The sequence below is a fragment of the Schistocerca gregaria genome, chromosome 2 (genome assembly GCF_023897955.1).
Source record: "Schistocerca gregaria isolate iqSchGreg1 chromosome 2, iqSchGreg1.2, whole genome shotgun sequence".
Lineage (NCBI taxonomy): Eukaryota > Metazoa > Arthropoda > Insecta > Orthoptera > Acrididae > Schistocerca > Schistocerca gregaria.
The window spans coordinates 388,350,363-388,370,172 of NC_064921.1; the positions used below are offsets into that span (position 1 = coordinate 388,350,363).

Sequence of the window (19,810 nt, forward strand, 5' to 3'; positions counted from 1 at the left end):
TGAATAACAATTACTTTAGCTCTCTTACCTCAATAAATTGTAGCGTTGGCACACAGTTCTTCATTTTTGCACTAATATTTAGTTGAAAAAGACTGAGATTTGTTATTTTGTGATGTACACCAGAAGGATCATGCAGTACATTATATTTCGTGCTGTTAGACAATGAAGGAGCTTTGACGTAAATATATTTTTCTATTCCAGTACTGTAGTCGTTTATATTTAACATTTCAGCTTAATGTTTGTGTAACAGCGCTTTTCGGAGAAATGATGAGACTCGAAGCCAGTTGGTGTATTTCCAAGGAAAGTACTGATTAATTCTGGGGAACCTGAGGATACTTTCCCACGCGGGGTAGCCGAGTTGTCTAGGGCGCCTTGCCACGGTCTGCATGGTTCCGCCTGTCGGAGGTTCGGTTCCACCCGCGGGCATTGGTGTGTGTGTGTGTGTGTGTGTGTGTGTGTGTGTGTGTGTGTGTGTGCGTGCGTGCGTGTGTTGTCCTTAACGTAAGTAAGTTTAAGTTAAATTAACTAGTGTATAAGCCTAGGGACCGATGACCTCAGCAGTTTGGTCCCATAGAAACTTACCACATATTTCCTGAGGGTATTTTATCGCAGAAGCTATGGCAATAGGTTCTACAATTCTACAGGAAACACTGTTGCTCACAAGAATCTGAAGCGTTTGTCGACACCTCGCCAGTCCCTCGTCTCCCCTTATTAGTAGTAGGTCATTCGCCTGAATACCAGCGTTCAATGTTAATACGGCGTCTCTAAACATTGCTAGAAGTATCGGGTACATGTCGACACGCTCTTATCCTTGTAACGACCACACGCCTCATATGACGGCTAGAATTAGGAGTACACTTGCGAGAGGGCCTTGCCAAAAAGCCGGTCGGAGTGGCCGTGCGGTTCTGGGCGCTACAGTCTAGGGCCGAGCGACCGCTACGGTCGCATGTTCGAATCCTGCCTCGGGCATGGATGTGTGTGATGTCCTTAGGTTAGTTAGGTTTAATTAGTTCTAAGTTCTAGGCGACTGATGACCTCAGCAGTTAAGTCGCATAGTGCTCAGAGCCATTTGAACCTTGCCAAAAGAAACTATCAGAAAATAGAACATACGATACTTTTTGGGGGATGAATGAGGCTAAATTGGGGAGACTTTTGTATTGATGCTAAGCGCTGGCGATAGCAGTATAATTAGAAATTAAGCAGAGAAGTGATTATGCGAACGCAGCTCAGAGATTTTCGATCGGGATTAGAAAAAAAGTAGTTTCCCTGCACAGTTTCGGGCGTTTGCTGGCCTTGATGCTTAATAGGCCTCTGCTAATTCTTTCTCCGACCATTCCCTATCCAGTTGGAGTTCCGTTGCCTGCAAATTAAGTCGCGAAAGAATGAAATGGTATCACGGACAAAGAAATTTGCAGATGATAATGCGCATGACAAGATAACCGACAATAAGCTATCTAAAACCCTACGCGAGCCGTTTAGTCTTTAGCTTTCGATAACTCAGGTGGTAAAAATAATTGGATGCGGATCGAAATGTGCACTCCAGATGCGCGAAACTTAACAAGCAAACTGAGACGTTATACGTCAAACGAAATGACCTACACGTTCTGTGCGAATGGATTACATTTACCTTTTACTGAGCAAAGCATGAAATGCTAACGTTCACCTTCCGTATTGTATTGGTTATCACTTGTACAGAATGTGGCATATATCTCCTTGAAAATTTTGTATAGGTGATAGCGGAGATCCAATATTAAAATCAGATACTATTAGTATTCATGAGATGCATCTACAGGCAGCGTGATTAAGAAAAACTGCAGAATGAGAGCAGGCACGATACGGCAATTAGTTACCGCTCCACAATGACTGAAGATCACTCGGCCGAAAGCTTTCGGATTTATAACCCCTTTTGCGGCTGAAAACACGAGAAAATTTCGTTGTGTTGTGTCGCTACTAGATCGCGCATTCTCTTGGCTTTGGGTTGGTTGCGCTACTAACGTCAAAAACCGAAATTCATAAATACCAATAGAGTATGAAACATATATCTGAAACTTAAATATCATTTTAGCACCAAGAAACCGGAAGAGCTGTGTCGTGACTAACCAAGTGGATCCAGAAATGAATCCAGTCGGCTTGTATCAGTAAATGAAGCGAAACGTAGTTGCTAAGAATAATGTGAGACTGAGTAAGACTCATAAATAAAAGTCGACTATTTATGGCGGACGGCCGAGGATAAATTGCTGTGACAGACGAGCATTTCTGACCCAAATGCACGCCAAGCGGATGTGTGCAGGGGCAACCCCTTGGCATGCTGCAACCACCGCTACTCAAATAGAGAGCAAGTTGTCCTCAGTAGGCGCAGGCCTGCACTCGCCTCGGTGAGCCGATAGGGCACTGTCATAGTGATACAGGCTACATAGCCACACTTTTTACAGGTATATCTGGTACCTCATTTGAGAGGCGTGCCATGATATTCGTCCAAAGTTATGCTAATTCTGTAAGAGGTTCCACGGAGGGCTTAGCGTTTTAATTGGAGAGACAATAGGTAATAAATGTGTCATTGACCAAGTACAAGAATGTGGAAATACAAAGGATAGCCAAGGAGAAATTAAAGCTGTGAAGCAACCGACGAGACGAGCTCATATGGATCCACTCATCAGCACATTGTCAACGAAAGGCAGGCATAGGGTTCTAGAACCGTTCTGGTAAATTGGTTCAACTTATCACCTTTAATCACCGCTGCCTATAATGGTCAAAGAATAATCTCGGTGTTTAATATACAATTGGCACCATTTTGAATTGTCTGCCGCCGAGACATCCGTCCTCTGATGCAACAGCAGACGATTCAAGTTGGATGTTACTTATTATTCAGGCACATAACGAATGACAAATAAACAGTAAAATGTATAGTGCTGACAGCGATTCAAATATACTGTGATGGATATTATTTATTTACTGTTAATTTATGTATTTAAATCTGTAATTTGTTGGATTATCTGTGCGCCTGTAGTTGATTGTTATCTCAGTGTCGCAGGTTCTAGTGCAGCTGAAAACATTGGGAATGAGTGTTGACTTGTATTTGATGTTGTGTGTTGTCTTCTGTCGTTGGTTATACGCAGTGCTGACCGCACTGCAATAGAGAGCAGCTGTTACGTAAGTAGTTAATGTGGTCTACTAAGGCATTGATCAGCCTCGCTGCGGAACTGCAGGAGGCTGTAAAAGTGGGGTTTAATTAAAACACTGGAGTAATGTAAAATTAAGCATTAGTTACATACTTTTTAAAGTATTATGATTTGGGAAAAAATTCTTTATTTATTTCTTTGATATTTTAGGTTACAAGTAATAGGCATACGTTACACACATATTTTTAAATTGGTTGTACATTTTGTTTGTGAATGTTTTGTTAGGGACTGAGGGGAAATATATTTATCGATGCTGGTTCAGAAATAATATACAATATACGGGGAAGTTACAGTCTTATAAGTCTAAGCCTCAACATTACCACAGAATGAACTTTCTCCCTTGTCAGTTACCGACGTCTGTCTGTTTACTTGGAATGGACACTATAATGTATGATCGCAATCTATAAAATAAATATTGGTTTAAATACTTCGCTAAAAATGTTACAACATAACAGAATGCACAGTCCGTTGTTATACACAAGATAGCAGGATTTATAAAATACAACGCCATTTCTCTGTCTGTAGAGAACATCTGCTGCAGCAGCTAAAGACGTATCTGCAGTGAAATGGTGCGGTCTGGAGAATTTCTTCGTTATTCGAGAAGGTTATTCAGACTATAGCTGACAATACCATGTTACCTTGGGTGGTCACTGCAACTCAAGTTCATTAGTTTCTGCCTTTACATCTTTCTGAAGAGGAAGTTCTATGACAATGAGGTGAGTGCTTATGCTTGAAGAATTTCCTCGGAAATAATACATCTATTTGTCACTTTCGTCTGAATATATTATGTATAAAAAGAATGCAGCAAATGTCTCAACATCGATTTTTAAGGACATGTACGAAATGTATCACTGATCTCTTTGTATCAGATATGCATTCAGCCTGCTATCAATGTATTTAATTTCCTTTCATTCCTATCATACGACACGTTTCGTGCCTACGTCTGTAAAGCAGACTGCTCGACATCAATTTTGCCAGAAACATAAGTACTGTTACCTCCCCGGATACAGCAGATTTTCCTGAATCATGCTGGTTATACAAGGATACGCTTATACCCCTGGCTTCAAACAATTTGATTTGAAACATATGCCGACAACACTATTATAGGGCGTCAAGGGACGTATAAAAATTAATACTGAGTACGAAAACTTTTTTCAAGAAATGTTTTAGTGAGAATTTGTAACAATCACATACGCCGAGGTAAGTCAGAGTTGGAGCAAACTTTTACAGGGCGACAAATAACATTTACCACGTGCACAACTGAATCACTAATTTAGTTTACTTCATGAAACTACTGTAAGTAAGCACAGTGTCAGAGTTTCTCCACATCGAAACATAAAGAGGTTTGTTTAGAGGTGCACTGGTTCAGTGACACCCCAAGAGATACCATGCTACTGTGTCTTTCCACTATTTCTGGAACACTGTGTTTCAGATCTCTTGGCAGTTAAGAATATTCTAGAAGCTTTTTCGACTAATACAAAATATATATTACTATCACTAGCACTAGTACTACTACTGATGCTATTATCTCTACTACTATTACTATTGCTATTCTATGATCAGACCAAAAATCACTTTCGGTAGATACGTGCCACTTTTTAGATAGGAGTAAGTATCACACAAGTTTTTAGGACTGGAGACAGTCATATACACCCGCCATAATACTGTTCTGAAAGTTTAAGGAAAGAGATAATAGCTGTAATATGTAGTGAGAAACAGGGAAGCGCTCCTCACTTCTTCCGGGTTCCATAAACAACCTGGAACAACGCTATAGTTATCTTTCGAAAGGAACATGCGTTTATCGGGATCGATGGAGGAAGGAGAGAAGGTGCTCCCTCCTTGTTAGGAGTGAGAGCTCCTTTAACTCAGGACACCACACACACATCTTCTCACAGGAGCGGCTCGTGCGTGTGGCCTCCGCGACGCCTCAGGCCAGTTGAGTTCTGAAACGTGGCGAGCATTCTGCTGGGTGGGTACTCACTTGGCCGACTCCCGGTCACCGCTGTCGATTATTTCGACGATGTCCCCCTTCTTCAGCGACAGACCGTCCGCCTCCTCGGCTGTGAAGTCCTGCGTCGCGACGTACAGGTCCGACAGCTGCAGGCAGAAAGTAATCTGTTCAGTCGTCAAACATCAAGGTGCACACACGGAAAAACATTATACGCACACATCTTGGCTGCATATATGCATTCTCCATCTTCTAAAAATTAATTAGGAGTATCCCAAATAGTAGCTCTTCGTGAAGAAAGAAAGAAAATGCCACCCAGTAGAATTTCAAGCGTAGTCCTCTGTCTTTCCTAAAATTAAAATGGAAAGCCAGTCATAAATGTGAGATCGCTGTAAAAATGTGAAAAAAGCTAAGACGTTAGTTCAGCTACAGTAAGAATTTTAAAATAGCTATGACAGGGAATGAGTAGTGCGTTATCTTCCAAATTTTTCTTTCTTTAGCTGTTGGCACAATAAAAGTTATGCTTGTCCAAAAGATATATTTAACGGCAACATACTTCTGGTTATATAGCTGCTCCGACCCTCACTTTCCTGAAATAGGACAGACATTTTTATATTTGAAGTGATTTCAAAGGTGAGGAAAGCTTGGTCATCATCAGTCCTGTAAATGCAACTCTAAAATGAAATTATTCAAGTCGCTGTTAGCGGTGGATTATTGTATATTATTTTTGTGTATCAGTAAGTGTTTGGATACCAATGAGACACAACAACACAACAACTGAACGCCGTGACGTATAAATTACAATTCTATTGATCTCTGATAGACAAAGAGGTGAACAGCTGCTGATTCTTCACAAATATAAAATGATTATCTGTACTTCAGATTTGTGTTTGGCACCTCCAATATATAAGGCTGATTCTAAGTTGAACAAAACAGCTATACTTGGCACAATCTGAACTGACACAAAATTGAAAGAGAACATAGAAATATTTCAATGGTTGCTGTCTCGTAGGCCACGGCCATTAGCATAAAAGCACAAACCAGTTTTATCTATCCACTTTTGTCGTATAAGTTTTCAGTTTCCATGAGACTGTAATTGCGATACATTGAATGGAATGTTATGACAGAAGTATTCTGAAGGACGCTGACAAAATTTTAAGCGATATACTAATGTTTTTAATTTGTGAAAAAAGTCATTATTCAGATGATTCGTCGTGAAAATAAGAAGTTCCTTATGTGAGAAAAAATAAATCGGCTCCTGTAACATCGCAGTTGCACAAAAAAAAAGCGTAACATAGAAAAGCGATTCTGGCCGTCCGCTGTCGCTGTAAGAGGGAACTGTTCTCAAATATATACAACTATTACACAGGCGACGGTGTGGTAGTTTTGAAACCTGCTTATCTATGTAGTTTGTTGTAGCGATGGTCTGTTAACGGGAAAGGTAAAATCTGCATCCGCTATATACACTAAGAACACAAAACATCCTCCCCTCCCTTTATCCTCCTCCGACTACTGTCGCTACTAAGGCAGCCGCAGTCACAAACAACCGACTGCTTCAAAAATGAGCTTCTCGAGGCATCGTCCCATTTCTCTTCGTTTTTGTACTATTTTATACCGCATGTTCTACTCCGGTTGCTGTGCTCCTTAGGAACTAATTTAACATGTCAGTTTACAATTTAATGACATCTTAGTGAATCATCATTGACACCCCAGTAGCTGAGTGGTCAGCGTGACGGAATGTCAATCCTAAGGTTCCGGGTTCGATTCCCGGCTGGGTCGGAGATTTTCTCCGCTCAGGGACTGGGTGTTGTGTTGTCCTATTCATCATCATTTCATCCCCATTGTCGCGCAGGTCGCCGAAGTGGAGTCAAATCGAAAGACCTGCACCAGGCGAACAGTCTACCCGACGGGACGCCTTAGCCACACGACATTTCATTTCATCATTGGCACATATCGTATGATTCATTATATATCTCGGAGGGTAGAGAGTGTTCTGACGAGTCGCACGTGATGTGCCACGATCAGTATATGCCATGTCGTGTAGCACAGAGTTTCTAATGTAAAGCGTTACCGAATCGGCGACAAAAATGTTTAAAGAAGAGGTGAGATTGGTTGGAACTTTCTTTAGCCATGATGGGACAGTAACCTATGGAAACATTCAATGTCAGTGGGAGACATCGGGAGGCGAAAACTGTAAGGTCACCCTTATAAAATTACCAGAAGCTGGGTTTGTAGTCCAATTTATAAAATAAGACTTGCCATATGTGCTACGGAAGCATAAAACTGATAACATCGATTAAATTATCGCGCATGCAGCTTATCTCGATTTCTTCTTCCGTGAAAATAAGCGGAGGGAGTGGGGAGGGGGGGGGGGGAGTGAATCCATATGAAGATGTGCCGCATATGACGCTCGAATGTTGCAGCTAGATGTGGCGTATGGCGCGACTACAAACACGATATCTGAGGAGCTTGCTACAGTGAGGTGGGCAGTGAACATGGCAGCACGGCGCGAGTTAACCGACTCGGAACGTGAGAGGATAACAGGTGCAAGACGCATGGATCATAACACATCAGAGGTTACACAGTAAATTGGGTTTCCGAGGACAACTCTGACTAGGGTGGAACTTAAGTATCGCACAGACAATGCTCCCCATGCGTTACTTACCGGACAAGATTACAAGATTTTGAGGAGCTCGTAACGTTCCTGCAAGAATTCTTAACAGTGCCAGCAGGTGAACGCTTATATAAGGATATCGGATACACTCCATTTTTACTTCAATATAGGCAGTGTTGGTATTAGAGACTGGGTACGGTTTTGACACTGTACAGATATCAATATTCAAACCACAAGTTTTTGGAGGATCTACGCTAACTCCCGTATAAAAAAAAAAAAGGCATGAGGCTCATTGCAGCGTTCTCAACTATACACTATTAAAATATAATATTTGGACTACACATGACTGATGAGAGAAATAACTAATCGAAGTTTTAATCTAATTTAACTGTTTTGTTGCTAATTTAACGACAACTTTCACTGCATTGAAAACATTACACTTTGTGCGCATTTGTCATTTGTTTTTGAGCTATTACTCACCACACTCTTTCTTTCTTTTGGCCTTCAGTGGCTGATGTCTAGTGACAGTCCACTTGTGACGTATTTCCGCCTGTTTACGATTAATAAGGTGCCGTTACTGACAAACCGTGGTCTGACGGAATTTGAACCTCCTCCTTTCCGGGTGTCGGATTCGGTCTTTCAGCCAATGCTCTGCTTCTTCTAGTATTTAAGGAAAGAAAACGGCTTTATTCACAAAAGGCGAAATATATCAGTTGCTATTTGGAAAACACCTAACTGGCCTTAGCCGAAATTGCATGTAGTGTGAAAGATAGATGCACACCGTAACATCTGCCGCTTGCCTAAAATAACGTTCTGTACTGAAAACACAAAAATAATAATTTTGACGAAAAATAACTTTCTACTTGTTGCCCTTTAGTAAGCCTCTGAGTGTATTTGTGTGCATATTTTCTGAGGAAAGGCGTCCGTGCTCATATTCAGCTTTTAGCATGTACTCGACAAAAAAGCAGGGGTTGTAAATATGCTTCGCGGTTAATACTCTACAAGACCAGAGTCGCTTTTACGGGCAAAGCTCTTGCTAACTGAAGCTTCTAAGCACGATTCAGAGCTTCGACCTCATGGTAGGTTGAGACTCACTGGAAAAAATAAAAGAAATGTTATCCATCAGCCAAACAACTGTCTTACTAAACAGTTGTTCTTCCGCCCGATCTTGCGTGCCGGCCGGTGTGGCCGAGCGGTTCTAGGAGCTTCAGTCTGGAACCACGCGACCGCTGCGGTCGAAGGTTCGAATCCTGCCTCGGGCATGGATGTTTGTGACGTCCTTAGGTTAGTTATGTTTAAGTAGTTCTAAGTTCTAGGGGACCGATGACCTCAGGTGTTAAGTCCCATAGTGCTCAGAGCCATTTGAACCATTTTTTGATCTTGCGTATTTCTCGTCCATGTGGAACCATTACCAGGTTGCATTGACAGAAAAAATAGAGAATATCCAACTCAGAGTGGCACGTTTCGTCACACTTTCATTTAGTTAGCACGAGAGCATACCTCAGTGGCAGACGCTACAAGAGCGCCGTTATGTACCACATACTGGTTTACTGTAGCCGTGCCGAGAGCGTTCTTTCCAAGAAGAGTTGTTCAACACGTTACTTTCTCCCAAAAATGTCACACCAAATGACCACTACAAGATACGAGCAGGAGGAAGCAGTATATTGGTTGACTCTTGTAGGAATGTAAGCTCTCGGAATTTTAAAAGCAAATCACATCGTGATGCACAACGCCGCTCTTGTATTAGATGAGTTAGCTGAACATCTCAACGACGCTTTCGCACTCACTAAACAAACTTGTAATGAAATGCGCCGCTCTTCTTCTGATCTTCTATATTTTGTCTATGAACCAAATCTTCAAATCAAATGGCTCTGAGCCGCGCGAGATTAGCCGAGCGGTCTGGGGGCAGCAGTCATGGACTGTGCGGCTGGTCCCGGCGGAGGTTCGAGTCCTTCCTGGGGAATGAGTGTGTGTGTTTGTTCTTAGGATAATTTAGGTTAAGTAGCGTGTAAGCTTAGGGACTGATGACCTTTGCAGTTAAGTCCCATAAGATTTCACACACACTCAAATGGCTCTGAGCACTATAGGACTTAACATCTTGAGGTCATCAGTCGCCTAGAACATAGAACTACTTAAACCTAACTAACCTAAGGACATCACACATACCCATGCCCGAGGAGGATTCGAACCCACGACCTTAGCTGTTGCGCGGTTCCAGACTGAAGCACCTAGAACGACTCGGCAACAACGGCTAGCGAACCAAATCTGATATGCGTCCCACACGGATGAGAAATATTAAATTTTTGAGCGAACGAGGTTTTTCTAAAATACGCCAGCAGTCTTTCCAAGAATTTCTGTCTGTCTCGTTTTCCTTTCCTTTTATGTGGTGGTTCCACTTTCAATCGTTTCGTAAGCATAGTTCCACATATTTAATGGATGTGACTGCTTCCAGTTATAGTATATAAATCGTGTAACGGTAGAGGAGCGATGATTTGCATCTATCTGTGAGCCACGCGCTACATTTGTTTATATTGAGGATCAACTGCCCAGCCTCTGCAGGTCATCCTACAATTTGCCATAATTTTGTAGCATTGTAAGCTACATACGAGAGCACCCGCATGGAGCTTCCAATAACAGGGTGACTGACACCTAGCTATTTACAGAACACGTACCACAGAAACGTCTAATCAGACAACAAACTTGATCACACAATCTCTTATGTTCAGGTTTGCCATAGTACTCAGCTACTACAGATGCGGGTTACAGAGTAGTTGCAGGCGGTACCTAAGGTCGGTAACCCAGTTATTGTGATTCGTTTTCATTGTTTCACTGTGCGGCAGGAGAATGTCTGACACTGTCTACGACGCTGGTGCATAGACAAGGGGAAATTCATGAGAGCCATGACCGCATTTCACTTACCCATAAAACCAGAAGCACCAGTGATGTAAACAAATTTTTGCATATATGTTGAAATATTTTATATTATTTTTATTATTATTCTCGACCCTTCCCAAAACCAAACACATGAACTGCACCTGATACGACAATATACAGGAAAATGATAAATCTATTATGATCTTGCAAAGGGGACTCGGTAGTTTACTTTAGCAGATGATCGTGTCAATGCATTTCGTGCTAAATACGCAACTGCTGCTGCAGCTATCATATCGTATGCCTGTATAACGGCGGAATGAGAAGATCGAACTTTCCTACGTTCATCTGTCCTCCACTGCCATTCATTTAATATTTTGATACAATTATAGGTCATTTGAAAAAAGTTATTGTCCGACATAATCACAATTACTTCAAACGAAATGACTCGTTTCGGGTGGCATCGGTGTTCCCAGATCACGAAATACGTGCTGTGGTTGAAACCCACCACTGATCTGGAACCGCGCGACCGCTACGGTCGCAGGTTCGAATCCTGTCTCGGGCATGGATGTGTGTGATGTCCTTAGGTTAGTTAGGTTTAAGTAGTTCTAAGTTATAGGGGACTGATGACCTGAGATGTTAAGTCGCATAGTGCTCAGAGCCATTTGAACCATTTTTTGAACCCACAACTGAAGAAACTACACTGCCCGGCTGAAACGGGAAATTTCGTATAAAATTATTGCTAGGTTGCCGGACAATAAGTTATTTTCGAAACGATATAACACTGTAGTCTCCAGCTCGACTAAAATGCTGATCATTCCGAAATTTATTAATTTTATCGACAGTAAAGAAACTATGAAACTCCACCGGGGGTATGCGTGAAGATTCTTCAACATGTGAAGAATTCTCTCTCGGTTCGCGGCTCGTGGTCTTGCGGTAGCGTTCTCGTTCCCCGCGCACGGGGTCCCGGGTTCGATTCCCGGCGGAGTCGGGGATTTTCTCTGCCTCGAGATGACTGGGTGTTGTGTGTCTTTCATCATCATTTCATCCTTATTCACTCGCAAGTCGCCGTAGTGGCGTTAAAGAACTTGTGGAGCGGCGGCCGAACCGTCCCGCGAGGGGTCTCCTGGACACCAATGCCGTACACTCATTATTATCATTATTAAACCTCGCTGTCGAGAATGGGAACTTATCAAGATGTGGCAGGAGAGTATTGAGAGTGGAAGGTGAGACTGAAGGGGGGGGGGGGGCGAGTTCGGCAGACCTCTGTCATCTGCGTGTCGACGCTCCAGATGCTGTCGCCGCAGGAGCCGCGGCGGACGTCCTCGCTGGCGGTGTAGAAGGGCCGGCTGGTGGAGGTGACGGTGTCGCTGGAGGCCAGGCTGCGCCACGGCACGCCCGCCTGCCCCTGCGCGTGCGGCACGTCGTCCGTCGAGCTGGCGGCCGTCAGCGTCGCCGCCTCCTCCTCCTCGGCGGGGGCGGGCAGCTGCAGCGTGGCGGCCGAGTACATGGAGAAGCGGTGGGCGGCGGCGCGCGCCGGCATCCGCAGCGCCGAGAACACGTTGAGCGGCTCGAAGTGGCTGACGCCCGTCTCGTCCAGCAGCGTGTAGGCCACCTCGCCCGTGAGCACGGCGCGCGCCGCCTCGCGCGGCACCACGGCCTGCAGGCCCTGCTTGATGATGAGGATGGGCGCTCCCGGCCTCGACCACGGCCGCCGCGACACGAAGTCCTCTATGGCGAGCCAGTTGCCGGCCAGCAGCAGCGCGGCCGGCACGTCGTGCGAGGACTGCAGCGGCGGCGCCGCCCTGTCGTCTGTGAGGGCTGCGCTCTGGCGCACCAGCTCGCGCAGGTACGGGTCGCAGCGTGCCGAATCCTCGTCCGCGTCGGCCGAAGACTCCTCGCCGGCGCCCGGCGCCGTCGGCTGCAGGCGGGAAAGGGCGCGCGCGAAGCTCGGCCTGCGCTGGGCCAGCTGCCGCATCACGGTGAGGCGGCGGAGCACGTCCAGCGCCAGGACGTCTCCGGCCAGAGCCTGCGTGATGCGCGGGTCCGACAGGACGGCCGCGAGGGCGGCGGCCGCGTCGTGCATGTCCAGCGCGCGCGCCAGCCCGATCGCCTGCGTCACGAGCGCGCGCAGCTCTCTGTCGTCGCCGGTGTCGGCGTCTCGGATCTGCTGCTGCAGCTGTTGCTCGCTGCTCTCCCGCACCGCCTTCACTATAGCCTTCTGCAACGTCGCCGTCGCTTCCTGCAACTCGGCCGGGTCCTTCTGCGCCAGACTCTCGGAAACCTTGTCCAGCACTTGGCCGACGAGTTCCGGATTGCCTTGCGATATCTGCTTGAACGCGTCGCCTACGATCTGCTGCCGGCTAGTCCCGTCTACCGACTTCAACACTGCGGCGACCTTCTCGACGACTGCGTCCATATTCCGTTCTCGCAGTAGCTCCTCCAAGACGGCGACGTTCGAGTACGCTTCGGCGCCCAGCATTCTGGCGGCGCTCTCTCGGACGCTTCTCACGTTGCTCGGCGAAACTAGGTAGTGGTGCAGCGACTCCACGAACGCTTCGGCTGCTTTATGTCTGTTGTCGGGTTCCAGATCGTAGACGTCCTTGAGTAGCTCGTCGAATACTGGGCCAATTGCCGCTATTATAGCGTCTCTCGAACTCTCTCCGGAACTTTCCGATTTTTGGGACGCCGTGACGACGACCGCCGAGACGACAGAGCGGATGAACTCCTTCACAGTCTCGCTGCCGACGGTTACGGCCCCGGAACTGGCGAGCCTCATGCTTTCGAGCACCTTCTCCGAGAGACTGGCGGCGTCCAGCGGCGCGCCCTTGGCGCTCTCTAGCACGTCCCCGCTGAGTTTGGCGACGCTGGCCAGCACGTCGGCCATTCGGACAGCGGCGGCGCCGGAGAGCGCCAGCTTGTTGGTGATGTGGTGCACGACTTGGGCGCCCGCACTGTCCTCGCGCACGGCCACCTCTGGCAGCTCTGCGGGCACCTGCCTACCCACGGCCATCCCGGCGTCCGACAGCTGCCGCAGCATGCGCGCGTCCACTGCCGCCTCGCCGCCCGACACGTGCACGGCGGGCGGCCGCAGCAGCCGCAGCTCCTCCGGCGTCACCTCGAAGCCCTGCACCGAGAACTCGAAGCCGCCCTCCGGGGAATGCTGCAGGTCGGGCGCCACGAAGCGTGGGCCGTCCTTCGTCTCCACCACCTGGCCCGGGATGAAGGCCACGTGCTCGTCCGTCTCGACCACTCGGCCTGGCACGAACCTAGGACCATCTGCCGTGTCCACCACCTGGCCGGGTACGAAGCGCGAACCTTCCTCCGGAGTCGAGATGACCTGGCCGGGAATGAAAGTCGGTCCCGCTTTCGTCTCCACTATCTGACCGGGGACGAATCGCGGTCCCTCCGGAGTCTCCACGGTCTGCCCGGGGACGAACTTTGGCCCAGTTCTCGTCTCCACCACCTGTCCGGGCACGAATTTTGGACCGTCCCTCGTCTCGACAACTTGACCCGGCACAAACTGTTCGCCCTTCTCTGTCAGAACCACCTGACCTGGAACAAACTTTCCTTCTTCTTTCACAAAAATTCCTGGGACAAACCTGACCTCACCATTATCTCCGTGTACAAGTTTTCCAGGCACCACTTTTCCTGCTGGTAGTCCACTGGCATTTCCCGGGAAAAATTCGACTCCACTAGTCGTCTGCACCATGTGTCCATAAACAGATTCTTTCTCTTTCATTGTCAGTGCACCGATAGTACTAGCACTAACTGGCAAACCTTCGAGTATTTTTTCTGAAAGAATCACGTCCTCGACACTCTTCGCCACAGCAAATTGTCGTACGGTCACTCCATCTTCAGAGACATCTGTCTTTCCCGGAACAAATGTTAACCCTTTTGTTGTCTGCAAAATTTGGCCTTCGACGAACTTTGGTCCTTCTGCGGTATCTATTGTTTTGCCTGGCAGAAAAGACAGGGTTCCATCCTCATTCTTCACGCTTATTCCGGGCACAAACTGTAGTGGAGTGTCGTCGGTGCCTCCGACAGTTCTTCCAGGAATGAATTTCGGCCCAGTCGGCGTTATTAATGTCTGGCCAGCAACAAACTTTCTCTCTCCTTCAGCCGTTTTTACCGTCTGCCCTGGTACGAACTCCCACTCATTTTCCATTTGAACGCTCTGACCTGGAATAAAGAGTGTCTCGCCTTCTGAAGTAGAGACCGTTTGCCCCGGAACGAACTGTGGTCCCTCTGGCGTCATTACAGTCTGTCCAGCGACGAATTTTGCTCCAACCGTTCCATCTGGTTGCTTTTCGTGGACCACTTGTCCTGGGACGAATTTGGGTCCGTCAGGAGTGAAAACGGTCTGGCCAGGTACGAAGCGTGGGCCCTCAGGTGTGTTCATGACTTGTCCTTGTACAAATTTCTCTCCCTCCCTGGTAGCTAAAGTTTGGCCAGCTACAAACACAGGAGTAAGACTGCCGTCTTCCTCTCTGACGTCAACCTTCTGCCCTGGAACCAGAGCGGGCCCCTCAGGCGTCATGACAGTGAACCCGGGGACGAAGCAACGACCAGCTGGCGTCTGCAGCGTCTGACCTGGCACGAAAACTGGCCCACTCGGAGTGTCCACCTTTTGACCTGCCACGAAACGCTGCGCCGCTGCAATGTCTAACATGAGGCCCTGCACGCGACGGCCACCTTTGTCATCGCAGATGACGGCTTCTACGCCAGAATCGAGACTGGCGACTAGGCCCGGAATTTCCTGCACGCCAGGTAACAGGTTGGACCTCTCGCCGCCCTCGAATATTTCTTTGATACCGTCAGTGGAGTCCAGCTGTACTGGATCCAGTGCACGGATGGCGTCCTGCAGTTCTGTGGGCGGCTGTTCCAGAAGTGGCCGGAGGGGTGCGACGGCAGCCGTGGGCTCCAGAGGAGCCACGTCTGTGGGGGAGAGTGCCGTGTGTGGCGGCACGATGCCCGGCAGCGACTGACTCAGATCGACCAGCTCCGCGTCGTGCGGTACTGGCTTGGGCAGTGCCACCGTCACTGGAGTGGCACCTTCGGCTGCGGCTTCCTTCAGCGCCGTTTCCATGTCACCGTCGGCTGCCAGGAGTCCCATCGTCTCCCGGCCCTTGCCGGCAGCCAGGTACAGGTGCGCGTCTGTGGGGAACTGCTTCTCGTCGAAACGTCTCCAGCTGAGTTCCTCTGCACCCACCACCGGTCCGGGAGCTTTGCCAGGGGCGAGGCTGGTCATCTTCAATTCGACCATTTTGGCCTTCTTCATCTCGAACTGCGCCATCTTCTCTTCGGCGACCTCTGCTTCGCGCTCCCTCTCCTCGAAGAGTCGCGTGACGGAGGAGAGGTTGCCAGTGCGCTTCCTCTTCTTCTTCGCGGTGGCGGAGCCCTTCTCGTCGTCCTCCTTTTCTCTCTGGCGGATGACGTCCTCCGTCGGACCCTCGCCCTCGAACCATTCCGCCTTCTCCGGGTCGACGTCGCGCACCTCCACGGTGACGTTCTTGCCGTGGCGCATGCGGAAGAGCACGGTGTCGGAGTCCTTGGCCAGCATGACGTCGCGGACGTCGCCGTCGCGGACGGCGGCTTCGAGGCGCGCGGGGAAGACGAGTCCGCAGCTGCGCTCGGCCACGGTGTACACGTAGCGCGCGTCCGTCTGGGAAGCCGTCTTAGTTGCCAGGACGGCGGTGAGCGGCCGCTGCTGCTCGTCGCCGTCGTCCAGCACGGGGAAGACGTAGCGGTAGTCGGCGATGACGACGTGCCGCCGGGTGGCCGCTGCCGCGCCCTGCTTCTCCAGGTAGTGGTGGTGCTCGTTGCCCTCGGAGCTGGCGGTGATGTGGCAGTGCTGGCGGCGGCCGGACCTCACCGTCACCACGGGGATGTAGTGGTGGCTGGGCAGCCCGTACGACTTGCCCGTGATGCGGCAGAAGCGGCGCGCGTCCGCGGGCGAGATGGGCGGCAGCAGCGGGAAGTAGTTGGGCTTGGGCAGCCCGCGCGCCCGGCCCGTGATGCGGCAGAACGACATCTTCAGTCGCTCTCACTCGCCTCTGGTCTCAGCAACACTATACTCTTCTTCTTGTTGCCACCACTCGTGGAGAGAGTACTCACCAGGTGGGATCTTATCTAAGTCTTGTACCGGCAGCTTTGTGCTATCACCAGTTGGCTGTGATTCGAGGATATCAGGAACACGATATCAAGAATTATATCTGCTGCGATGACGGATCAGGAAAGAAGGCTGTATATACCTTTCGAACTTTTCAGCATCACTATCCTTCCCTTAAAAGATATGTGTAGCGCAAATTCGCAGACTCACTTATCAGTGGTTTTATCCATTCTCACAATTTATGCTTTCATTCTCAAATGCGACGAACAGAACTGCTCAAATTACTCCAACTGCCAACACAGAAAACTCGAGATAAGGCGCTCTGGGAGACGGAGAGATAGAGAACGTTGTTAATCCATTCTAATAAGATTTTTCAATTTTTGATGTCTGTTTCACAACCGATATTTGCATAAAAGTAACTTTTTCCTTATCTCTATCATGCACCAGCAGCTCTACTATGTGGCACAGTGCACTATCACCAGATGCGTCAGATTCAATGATGTCAACAACAAGATTAGATTGGTCTTTATATATGCTGCGATGAATGGCCTGGACAGAGGGCTATAGACTATAGACACCACTGCTACTTTCCAAAGTCGCTGCAGTCCCTTCAAAATTATTTCCAGTAGCAATTCAATAAACAGTTAATTTTATCAGTTCACCCAATTTCTGCTTTCATTCTATAGTACAACTAATTAATCTGCACAGGTTATGCCACAGTCGAGATAAAGAAATGGGGAAAGGAGCTTGAAGAGAGAATTTCGTTAATCCAAACTTGTACGATTTTGCGATGTATGCTTCATCTCATTCACACGCGATATTTTCATAAAAGTAGGTTTTTTCTGTCATACACTGGTGCTATCCTTACTTAGTCTGGAGAAAGTGTCGTAGCATGAAGTCTGGCTAGCGTTCGTTCTGTTCACCTCGTTTGCGCGACAGCGACCTCCAAATTCACAAACCGTAGGTAACTGTCTTTGTGTACACATGAAAATCGTAATTTTATTTACAGAGATCAGTGCGTAAAGTTTACTACATTAGTAAAAAGTGATGCACTTCGGTAAACACCTGTAGCCGCAAATTTAGAAGGTTCCACAAACTTTTTGAATTTAGAAAGGCATCTCACGAGCACACGAATTCAGAATTAATACCGAAGTAAACAAAAGTATTTCTAAAACACTTCACTGGTCTAGAGATGATTAAAGCACGATTGACACAACTGCAAGGTAGACACGAGGAAGCAGCTGATGGTGTGTTACAACATAACTTTCACTTGTGTCAGGTCATAAAAGTTATTAGTTTATTACTCATCGGTACTGTAAGACATAAGCGAAGATAAGCATCTGGAAACGGAATGACGGGTGATGTTGCGAACGAAAGCGGTTTCACAAAAGCGGTAAACGCCGGCACGAAGTTGTTACGGAGCTATCCCGCGTTAAACGTTTGCGCCGTCTCGAATCCATCGTCCACTACGAAATCTGAACAGGTAAAGCGTTGCAAAAGTCCGGTATGGCGAACAAGAAGCGTTGACTGCCTTGGCGGGAGTGTAGTCGCGTTGTCACTGGCGAGACGGTTGCTCGGGAGGTGGTGAGTGTCGCCGACAGAGCCACAGGCGGAGCGCTGGGAGCAGGGCGCGGGGGAAGCGTGTCTGGCGTCGCGGCAGAGGCGGAGGCTGTGGCGGCGTCGGCGTCGCGGTCGGCGTCTGCGGGCAGACTGGCAGCCCGGCACCAGCGCCCAGCCGGCAGCGCAGGTAGCCGCCGGCAGCGCCAGCGCCCCCTGCAAGGTCAATGGCGGTGGCGCGCGGCCAGCGCCCGTATTTCTGTGGACGCCCGCCCGCCTTTGTCGGGCCACGTACCTCCGCACGTGCGCGAGCCCGCTTCTCCGCGCTACATTGTAGCTGCACATCGTCAGACGCCGATCCGGAGCTCGTTTCTAGCGGCCAGGGGGAGGGGGGGGGGATTGTTACTAGACCACCCCAGCATTCTGCTGTCGCATTTACACTACTGCCCATTAAAATTGCTACACCACGAAGATTACGTGCTAGAGGCGCGAAATTTAACCGACAGGAAGAAGATGCAGTGATTTGAAAATATGCTTTTCAGAGCATTCACACAAGGCTGGCGCCGGTGGCGACACTTAAAACGTGCTGACATGAGGAAAGTTTCCAACCGATTTCTCATACACAAACAGCAGTTGACCGGCGTTGCCTGGTGAAACGTTGTTGGGATGTCTCGTGTTAGGAGGAGAAATGCGTACCATCACGTTTCCGACTTTGATAATGGTCGGATTGTAATCTATCGCGACTGCGGTTTATCGTATCGCGACATTGATGCTCGCGTTGGTCGTGATACAATGACTGTTAGCAGAATATGGAATCCGTCGGTTCAGGAGGGTAATACGGAACGCCGTGCTGGATCCCAACGGCCTCGCATCACTAGCAGTCGAGATGACAGCTATCTTATCCGCATGACTCTAACGGATCGTGCAGCCATGTCTCGATCCCTGAGTCAACAGATGGGGACGTTTGCAAGACAACAGCCATCAGCACGAACAGTTCGACGACGTTTGCAACAGCATGGACTATCAGCTCGGAGACGGTGGCTGCGATTACCCTTGACGCTGCATCACGCTGTACTCAATGACGAACCTGGGTGCACGAATGGCAAATGTCATTTTTTCGGATGAATCCACGTTCTGTTTACAGTGACATGATGGTCGCATCCGTGTTTGGCGACATCGCGGTGAATGCACATTGGAAGCGGGTACTCGTCACCGCCATACTGTCGTATCACCCAGCGTCATGGTATGGGGTGCCATTGGTTACACGTCTCGGTCTCCTCTTGTTTGCACTGACGGCACTTTGAACAGTGGACGTTACATCTGAGTTGTGTTACGACCAGTGGCTCTACCCTTCATTTCATCCCTGCGAAACCATACATTTCAGCAGGATAATGCACCACGATCGCATGTTGCAGGCCCTCTACGGGCCTTTCTGGATACAGAAAATGTTCGACTGCTGCCCGGGCCAGCATATTCTCCACATCTCTCACCAATTGAAAACGTCTGGTCAATGGTGGCCGAGCAACTGG

At 48.3% G+C, this 19,810-nt stretch overlaps 1 protein-coding gene across 2 annotated transcripts in view; it reads right to left on the reverse strand.

The window, feature by feature from the left end:
• The window catches only part of LOC126321023 (obscurin), a 790,459-nt gene extending 772,026 nt beyond the window's left edge, over positions 1–18,433 (reverse strand). For both annotated transcript variants that reach the window (XM_049994141.1, XM_049994140.1), the window contains exons 1-2: positions 11,877–18,433; positions 5,161–5,276 (exon numbers count right to left, since the gene is read on the reverse strand). In XM_049994141.1, coding sequence (XP_049850098.1) covers positions 5,161–5,276; positions 11,877–16,646 — 4,886 coding nt within the window. In that variant the 5' untranslated portion in view covers positions 16,647–18,433. The remainder of the gene's footprint in view (positions 1–5,160; positions 5,277–11,876) is intronic.
• Between the last annotated feature and the right edge of the window lie 1,377 nt (positions 18,434–19,810).